The sequence below is a fragment of the Zingiber officinale genome, chromosome 5A (assembly GCF_018446385.1).
Source record: "Zingiber officinale cultivar Zhangliang chromosome 5A, Zo_v1.1, whole genome shotgun sequence".
NCBI lineage: Eukaryota > Viridiplantae > Streptophyta > Magnoliopsida > Zingiberales > Zingiberaceae > Zingiber > Zingiber officinale.
This window is the reverse complement of record NC_055994.1, coordinates 134,429,864-134,439,462: the sequence shown is the minus strand read 5'-3', so window position 1 is coordinate 134,439,462 and position 9,599 is coordinate 134,429,864. Positions and strand designations below refer to the sequence as shown.

General features: G+C 39.6%; 1 protein-coding gene across 1 annotated transcript; it reads left to right on the top strand.

Moving 5' to 3' along the window:
- Positions 1-584: 584 nt before the first annotated feature.
- LOC121981932 (TPR repeat-containing thioredoxin TTL1-like) lies at positions 585-4,528 on the top strand. The gene is made up of 7 exons (XM_042534721.1): positions 585-1,722; positions 2,484-2,679; positions 2,759-2,940; positions 3,018-3,351; positions 3,430-3,634; positions 3,724-3,830; positions 3,915-4,528. Exons 1-7 carry the CDS (start codon positions 806-808, stop codon positions 4,065-4,067), a joined length of 2,094 nt encoding a protein of 697 aa, XP_042390655.1. The 5' UTR covers positions 585-805; the 3' UTR covers positions 4,068-4,528.
- The last annotated feature ends 5,071 nt before the right edge of the window (positions 4,529-9,599 follow it).

Here is a 9,599-nt window from a genome sequence, read left to right as displayed (position 1 = left end):
GAATCGCTCCATCAGGGCCCATGGGCTGCTGTCTGATCAGCGGTGAAAGAATTGTCCATCCAAATCACCGTGAGTGGAGCCGTGAAGTGCTTAGCTGGCGGAAGACGGAGGGATTCGGGCCCCTTCAAATCTCAATGAGCCAGCTGGCACATGGATCCCGGCACATGGCCACCTTCCTTTGCCTCCCACCCGCGTTCAATTACCTAAACACCCTCATTCTCACCCTAAAATTCACACACGAGGAAATTAAAAGTTGCGATTTTGTTAGGCACTTTAGTCATGGAAATCAGCGATCAACAAACAGATCGAAAGTGGGAGATCGATTTTTGGACCCGGCTAAAAATACAATTTAAAATAATAAACGAGTGAGCCAGAAATATTTGTTTTAATTTTTTGACACGTCACGGCGCAGGGAGAAGGACCCGTTACTCTTCAACTGAGAAGAGAAAACAATGGGTTCTATTTATTGGCTTCCGGCTCCCCTCATTTTCCTTTTTCCCCTTCTTTCCTCTCTGATGCTCCTCCTCCTCCTCCTCCTTATTCTTCTTGCTCTTCTTGCGTTGTCCGATCTGACGCTACTCACATTCTTTGATCTCTAGTTGAGATCGCTGGATTCTCCCTAACTATTCTATTCTGGTTATCCCATTTCGAGATCTCGCATTTCTGTCTCCTTGAGAGATTGTTGTACTGTTTGGTGGTGGTTTCTTCTCTTCTGTAGGCATTGCCACTGTGAGAGTTGCCGGCGAGGGAGAGGAAGCGGGAGGTGGGACGGGATACCTGAAGCGGACGAAACGAGGCCGCTAAGATGTCGCGCGCCGGCGAGACGGACCGGCCGGAGCAGGGATGCGGTTCAGTTTCGTTGTCTCCAGGGCGGATCCAACCCGTGGTCGAAAGGTTCAAGTCCGCGCTCAACGTGGAGGAGAACAAACCTGACTTCCCCGACATCGGGTCCCCCGTCTCCCCTCTCCGGCCTCGCAACCCATCCCAGAGCAGCAGCTTCTCCAGTTCCTCTGGACCCGCTTCAGCGAAGACCTTGACGCATGCCTCCGTTGCCCACCTGGTCTCAAATCCTGGCGCCGCTGTGGCCGGCGTCGGGAAGCGGAGTCACTCCGGTGAGCTCTCTGGTGAGACCAGCCCGATATCCATGGAATTAAGAAATGTGAGAAGTCCCTTCCACCGTCGATCGGGTTCTGGGCCGCAGATCTACTCCGGCGGCAGTGGCAGTAGCAGTAGCAGTAGCGGCGGCGGCGGCGGTAGTAGCACGGCCAGCTCTCCCGTCGCCAATGTGCTTCCTGCGGGGAACATCTGCCCCTCAGGGAAGATCGGGAAGACCGGAATGATGCAGAGGACGACGCCAAGAAACGATGTGCTTGGGTCGGGTACTGGCAACTATGGCCATGGCAGCGTAATCCGGGGTGCAGTTGGTAGCAGAGAGAAATTGGAGGGTTCGAACCCAAAGAGAGACATGGGCAGAATCGATACCGAGGAACTAACAAAGGCCGGGAATGAGCTCTACAAGAAGGGGCTGTATGCAGATGCTCTTGCCCTTTATGATAAAGCGATTGCCACGTTCCCGAAAAATTCTGCATGCCGGAGCAATCGTGCGGCGGCTCTTGTGGGGCTCGGAAGGGTAGGAGAAGCAGCAAGAGAATGCGAGGAGGCAGTCCGATTGGATCCGACAAACGTGCGGGCGCAGCATCGGCTAGCATCTATATACATACGGTTAGTAGTTGTACCGATGGAAGTGTTCTAGTTAACTTGTTCTTGGTTCGGTGGTGCTCCTTACTCTCCTACATTTTAGAATATGATCTGGAAGGTCAGGTTTGAGTACTCAATTGATTTTTTTTTTTTTTTAAGTCACTTGGCATACAATTTTCCTTGTGGTTGATTTTCGAGTTTGGGGATGGTCTGCCCAAACTTATGATCCTTATGTTTGGTATATCTCCTCTGTTTTATGTTCATTTTATCCAAAAGGTATTGGTTTCTGTTGATTCCTTTTGTAGTTTATGTTTTTGTTAGCTTCAAACTGACGACACTGATAGTGCGAGTATTTTTTTTATATCTCGTCATCCTGTTGGGATTAGGGTTTTGTTTACCTCTTTCTCTCTTTTTTTTTTTTTTCTTCTATGTAGAGCTTGATTTAACTGATTTGAGTGTCGACGTGGTACAAATTGTTGTGATGCATATTCCTTCACCAGAGGTCCAGAGTTTCAGTGTTTCTTACTCGTTTATAGACATTGTTTATCATGTTTGATTGACCTTTTGCAATGCATCACATGGATTGTCGGTTTAGATATCTTTCCTGGTTAGCACAGTGATCAAACTGAGATTCCTTTTGAAACTATAGTACACGCATTTTGCAATCCTCCATGATAACTTCACCAAACTCTGGTTCACACTTTCTACATGGTTACCTTTGACTGGTTCTCAAATTACAATTGGTTCTAGATATGAGACATTTTCTAAAGAATTTTGTATTACAGGTTAGGGCTTGTTGATGTTGGAAGGAAACACCTTTTCTTGGCTGGACATCCGCCCGATCCTGTTGAGTTGCAGAAGTTGCAAGAACTAGAGAGAAACTTAGGGTTCTGTGAAGCTGCAAGGAGGATAGGCGATTGGAAGAGTGCATTAAGGGAAGCTGATACTGCAATTGCTGCAGGAGCAGACTCTTCTTTGCTGGTAAATTCTTCACATTATTTATTTATCCTGCATTCTGAATGCAAATTTGATGTCGCCAACTTTTGAATGTATGTTTCAGTTTGTTGCGTTGAGGGCAGAAGCTCTCCTCAACCTTCATCAGTTTGATGAGGCTGACTCAAACTTGACGAGATCTAAAATTGAAGATTCAATCCACGTAGTCTCAGCTACCAAAGTCTTTGGCATGCTTTCCCTTTCTTATTTCTACATTGTTAAAGCGCAAGTTGATATGACATTGGGAAGGTAAATTGACTATTTCAAAGTTTCATATCATACCATAAATCATTTCTTGGGTCATGAAACTAAAATGGATATGGTAGGTTTGAGAATGCAGTAACAGCTGCTGAAAAGGCCAGGCAGATAGATGCTAGGAGTGTAGAAGTGACAACAGCATTAAACAACATAAGATCAGTAGCAAGAGCTCGGACTCAGGGAAATGAGCTCTTTAAGTCTGGAAATTTTGCAGAGGCCTGCACAGCTTATGGGGAAGGACTGAGGTCCAGTCCTTCAAACCCGGTACTTCTATGCAACAGAGCAGCTTGCCGTTCGAAGCTTGGACAGTGGGTTAAATCTGTGGAGGATTGCAATGAAGCTTTGAGACTCCAACCTAACTACACTAAGGCTCTTCTCAGACGAGCGGATTCCTATGCCAAGGTTATCACCTATCATCTTGCTTCATTGGCATTATTATTCTCTTATGAAGGATTGAGAATTTTCTCTGTTCATAATCAGCTTGAGCGCTGGGCTGAAGCTGTACGAGATTATGAAGCACTGAGGAAAGAACTTCCAGGGGACAATGATGTCGCTGAAGCCTTATTCCATGCCCAGGTTGCACTAAAGACTTCTCTTGGTGAGGATGTCTCTAACTTGAAGTTTGGTGGAGATGTTGAGGAAGTTACTAGTGTGGAACAATACCAAGCAGCTGTATCATTACCGGGTCAGTTTCAATTTTTACTTCTATTGATTACTAGTTCTATTGTTTACTTTGCATTGTTGACCTTTGTTAAGTTGGTTTTATTATTTCAGGATCTTCAGTTGCCTACTTCATGACAGCTTTAAATTCACAATGCACTCAACTATCCTCTTTTCTTGATGCTATGTGCAGCCGTCATCCATCTACAAACTTTATCAAGGTGGTATCTTGGGTCCTGCATCACATTCTTCTGTTGACTTTCTCCTAGTTTGGTTTCTGATTGTATTGATTTCTTGTATCAAAGGTTGATATCAACCGTAGTCCTGCTGTTGCAAAGGCTGAGAATGTTAGGATAGCCCCTACATTCAAGATCTACAAAAATGGAAGAACAGTCAAGGAGATAATCTGCCCTAGCCAACAAATGTTGGAGTCATCGGTGAGCCACTACAGTCTTTAAGGTGACAGAAGCTATTTTGATAGATCCTGGAAAATTCACAGAACTTGATCTAGGAACTGAGATACAAAGTAGCTGTTTTGTGTCAAAGAGTGAACTTGAGTCGAAAAAGAAAGAGCTCAAGTTTTCCACCTTTACTTTTACTTTGCTTCATCCTCTTGTCAATTGACCCATTTTTTCTTACCATTTTCTGCTCCATTAATATATCCAATCTCATTCCTTGTCAGTCCACCTTTATTTTCCCTACATACCTGTGCCTGCATTTGAGTAGTGAAGTGGATAATTGTTCAGTGCATGTATATACAGCATACGAATAGAACATTGGAAGCTGAAGATGGGAGGGGCGGGAAGGAAAGAAGGGAGGAGGGGGAAGGGGTTCATTGATTTTTTTTTCCCTTGTTGCATTGTTGTGCTACCACTTCTATGAAATAAAACAACTTTATGAATTCTTTCTCCTTCCACAATGCATGCTATCTACAACTTGCTCTTGATATGCTCTTTTTCAGTTTACTAAAAAACGCAGAACTATCTGAAATTTGTTCTACAATGCAATGATATACTGATGTGCTGTGTACTGCTTGGTGATTTTCGTGGCTACGGCTTTCAACAGTTTCTCACATATCTCAGCATAAATTAAAACCTAGTGCTAATGGTCCCCTAGCTCGAAGATTTAGGTTTCACAATAAATGCTACTAAGCGGTGACTCGATCCTTGTAGTTGTTGTTGGATGCATTGATTGTGTAGGGCACTCATCACCATTTTTGCCTCTTTTTTTTTCTACTTGTGTTTGACTATTACAAGTTGGAAATATTCTGACAGCTAACAAGGGCAGCAAAAGTCAGACTGGAGTCTTGAAGTTGGTCCACAATGTGTTGTGGAGATGCTTCCTTGTAAAGCATTGGCATTTTACTATTTTTTGATTCTAAACCCACAAACTATGCTGCGACAGGTGCCATCTAAAAAAGAGAAGAAAAAGAAGGTAAATTCAACCCGATCTAGCGACTGTGAAAATGTTAATGTAAATCCACATTGATAGAAATTTTGTTCTGTTAATTAATGTTAATTAGGTTGCCGTATTGCTCACGGTGGTCGCACGGCACTAGTTTCCATCCGAGTTAGCAAGTTCATATAGTGGTAAAGAGGTTTAAAGGGTTTATTATTTTGCAATTGAAATTTTTTCCTTTCTTTTTGCAACGGAATTCTTGGAATACCTATTTTATTCAACCTGTGATATGCAGCTCAGCTCCTCTAATAAATGATCCACCAGCATTTTGGTTGAAATTAACGTTTGGCAGTGCACTCAGACAAGTTAAGCTGTAGTGTGAAATTTGTCTACTCCTAGAATACTAGGAAGGAACAAATAGGTCAATCTCATGGAGTGACAATACAACGTTAGACACGAACATGTGGGCCTAGGTAACGTATGTAAAATGCATCACGGATTATATGAAAGGATCATAGTGTTGGGCAAGTCCTTAATAATTTATCTCCCTTTCAGAGGGGACAAGTCTAGGTGGGCCTTGGTTAAGAGTTATCATCTTGTGAAACTGTGAAAAAGTTGATACTTAGATGGTAGAATTAGTTCATTGGATAAAGGTTGATTTTTATGGAGGCTCTTGGGTATAGTGCTTTATTTTTCTTCATCTCACCGTGGACCGGCGGGCATTCGGGTGAGAGAATTTTTTTTTTTTTTTTCATGTTGAAGCCGTCGAAGATGGTGGTGCCTACCACTGAGTAAAATTCAATGGGCTGTGATTCCTACTTCGTGGGATAAAAATTAGACAATAAATAAATAAGTTCATAGGAAAATGAGGAAATTTATTTCTCGTTTGTATTCTGGAGGAATAAAAAGTGAGGATATATGTAAAGGGCATCAAACGCCCTTATTAATTTGATAAAATATCACTTCAATATGTAAATAGATGGTTGAGATCAAATAGACAGCAAATACAAAAGAGAGACAATATGAGTGGAATATATGTAAATGGATGACACAAAGGAGCTAGCTGTTCATCTAATTACGTTCATTTTAATAAATGTTTATATCATATAACCTTAGAAGATTCAACTACAATTTAATAATTTTCTGAGTGCCAAACCTAGCTAGCTAGAACTCTAAGAGAAAGGATCTACCAATGAGCACCATCACCCACGCATTGCAAACTGTAGTCTGCTACTACTGCTCTTCCATCAACATTTTAAATTGAGTGTTGCAGGAGGAGCGGCATAGGCGAGAACAAGGTCACACCACCTTTAAGATCTACTAGTAGGATCTACATCCTATTAAATTCCCTTCTTTGGAAGGCAAAGCTTGGCTTCCACTCTCATTTGGTCCAGGGTCAATAAACTTATATGATCTAGGTCAAAGAACTAGAGGGTGTCATGCATCCACTCTCATGCACATATAGTTCATGTAGGGCTATGAAGGGCCCCTTTGAAAGATCCAAGGCTAGACCTTAATTAGCGGTCATACTGATACCCTAGATTCTATATACATAATATATATATATATAGAGGGAGAGGGGGGGTGGGACCATGCTGCCCATCTAACACGAAAGGCCCTTATTCTATTAGCATCCAAATAATCAGCACAAAATGATCATTCCATTGGAAACTATAACTTCATTCCGTCAAAGAGCTATGCAAAGTCAAAAGTTTATCTATCTTTTGAAAATTATAATTTTATTCCACTGGAAATTAAACCACAGCCACAGCCACAGCCGTTTAGGCAAAGATACACATCTTTGGGATTTGATGAGCGTTATATATATGCCTATTAGACTAAAAATAGTTTTAGATTAACTAAAAGTTAATAGTTTTTCTTGAAATTTTCCTTAATTATTTGTACTTTTTCTTGAAGTTTGTCTTAATTTCTCTCTGGTCAAAATATTTGTTTAGCAATCGAGTGACCAAATCTAAAAGTGTTGGTTCTCCTGCTTCAAATACAGAAGTGTTTATTGCTTTTTGGTCCTGTCTAGCTATTTTGTTCCACAAATCTGATCATCAAATAGCTACTCGAATTGCTTTACTCTTTATCCCAACTATTGGCCTACACTTAAATAATTGATTTTATTTTTATTTTTTAATACTAATAATTTTTTAATAAAAACTTAATGGATAGCCACAATATATTATATACTTAATTTTAAATAATTTTAAAAATCCCATTTTTCTTTTCTTTTTTTGACAGTCTTTCTCAATACAATGCCAACTGGGATCGCATCTAAGCAACTGAACACAATTTGATCAAAATTTCATATGCATCGTATCTACATCTCATTTATACTGCAATATATTACCAAAAATCATATGGCAAACGATAGGAACATCAATCTTAGATCATTTATTCATTTAATTTACATCACTTTAAGAATCATATGCCAGTTATACAGCACCAATCAACCGTAAACCGGCAGTAAACAAGAAAAGGAAAATGAATGCAATGCTAACATAAAATCTATTTCATTTCTTATAGAGATTGCATCTGTCTTGAAAACATAAAAATACAAGTTTCTTTCCCCTCCATTATGCCTTATTTGCTCTCAAAATTATTTTTTGATGGAACCGGCATATATACGATATATGCTAACCACATTTGAGCCAGAAAACGCAAGGAAGTTGAGTGCTAAAATAAAAATATCCAAAGAAAAAAAAATACTTTCTCTCTTCTTTTGTTCAATTTCTTTCATCAAATAGAGGATGTATATTGTATGGAATGCAAGAGATCCATGACTAACTCTTAATCTATGGTTCTTGAACCAACCATGACGTAATTTCAGAAATTAATAGTCATCAATTTGTTGAAGATGTTTTTATAACCTATAGAATTGGGTAAGCACATAATAATTTATATTATGAGTAGCTTAATTATTGCTAATTAAAGTTCCTAATAAACAAAAAATAATTATCTAAAAAAGCGTTACAAAGCTTAATTGGGTAGAGCCTGATCGGGTTGGCAGATGCTCAATTGGGCCAACAATGTAGCCCATAAAGTGACTTATGGCAACTAGCCCAAATTGGGACTATGATGACCTAGGTTCGAAGTTCATTGTTTAGCTAGATTAGGTTACTAGGAAGGTTTTTAATTCGTAAAGCATCTCTCCAAAATTAAATTCAAATTGAAGGAAACACCTCATAATCCTTGCATTATTTGCCATTCAATCTTAGAATTATAAGAATTAGACTCCTATAACTGTGAATCCAAACATTTCCTCTCCTTTTCCTCTTTTTGAATATTTTGTTCGGTTTTTTACCAAAACAAGCAATCACATTCCCTTTTTTATATAAAAAAAAAATCCTAATTTTAAAACTATCAAAAAAAAATATTAAAACAGTATTATTTCCTTTTTACCCCTCCTTCCTATCCCTCCCACCAACTTCTTAAATCTCATACTATTTTTCAATATATAAGCTTGATATAGAAAAATATTAGACCTACACTAGATCTGATATTGGACTATATCAAGATCAACGTGGGTCTAATATTTTCCATATCGGTCCAACATGCATGATATGAAAAAAAATCAGACCCAATTTAAGTCTGATATGGAGTGTGGCCTGATATTGGACCATATCACGTCCAGAGTGATCCTGATATGGAAAAATATAAAAGTCCACCATTGGGCCTGATATGATCTCATATCAGGCCCAGCGGTGAACCTAATATGGGAAAATGACGATAGAGAAAGAGGATTTAGGAGGTTGGTGGAAGGGATAGGAAGGGAATAATATTATATTTGGTCCTTTTTTGATAATTTTAAAATTAGGATGATCTTTTGGATAAATAAAGAAACATGACTGCTCCTTTTGATTTTTTTATATGCTCAAGGGTGTAAAATGTTGTCCTGGATAATAGTAGGAAGTCTTCTCAATTTTTTAAATATCTAATCATAGATTTAGTAAATTAACATATTAATTTTTCTTAATAGATAATTAACATATGAACGTTGGATTAATGGATCATACGAGGGGGGGGGAGGGGGGGGGGGCGAATCCTCTGGTCCATAAAAGTTGAACCAATTCATGGTCTAGTTTTTATATTGATAAGGAGCAATGGCTCCCCACCTGTTAACAGATGGGGATCATTATCTCCCACCAATCTTCTTATCCTGGTCCAAAAATGGACTAAGATAAAGTGACCAGAGGATCCGGTCCCTCATACAAGCACTTCAAAAATAAAAACTGCAAGTAGATCATTAATTAATATGTTGAAAGATAATTGTTATTTTACTTGAGCATTGCATGCTACAAGAAAGCTTGTATTTTTCCGTCTGGTACAATAGATGTAACTGGAATTCAGGTATGTAGATGTAACCGGGTAACTGGAACCTTTCAGGTCGAGTCTGAAGTGCCACTGGAAAAATTAGAAAGACTTTCAAAGTACGCATCCACTTGCACTAGGATCCCAATTGCAAAGTGAAGAAAGCTTCGAAGAACTGTTCTGCTTTGTTCTCTGTTTCGTGGTTAAAGTTCGGAAATCTTGCCTCTGCTCATAGGGATGATCTTTGTGTGCTGGTCCGAGAAAGATCAGAATCG

Bases quoted from the DNA above. Each gene is read 5' to 3' on its own strand.
- LOC121981932 (XM_042534721.1), top strand. From the start codon at position 806: ATGTCGCGCGCCGGCGAGACGGACCGGCCGGAGCAGGGATGCGGTTCA. The intron at 2,941-3,017 runs GTAAATTGACTA...TGGATATGGTAG, and splicing joins GTTGATATGACATTGGGAAG to GTTTGAGAATGCAGTAACAG. The intron at 3,635-3,723 runs GTCAGTTTCAAT...TTATTATTTCAG, and splicing joins AGCAGCTGTATCATTACCGG to GATCTTCAGTTGCCTACTTC.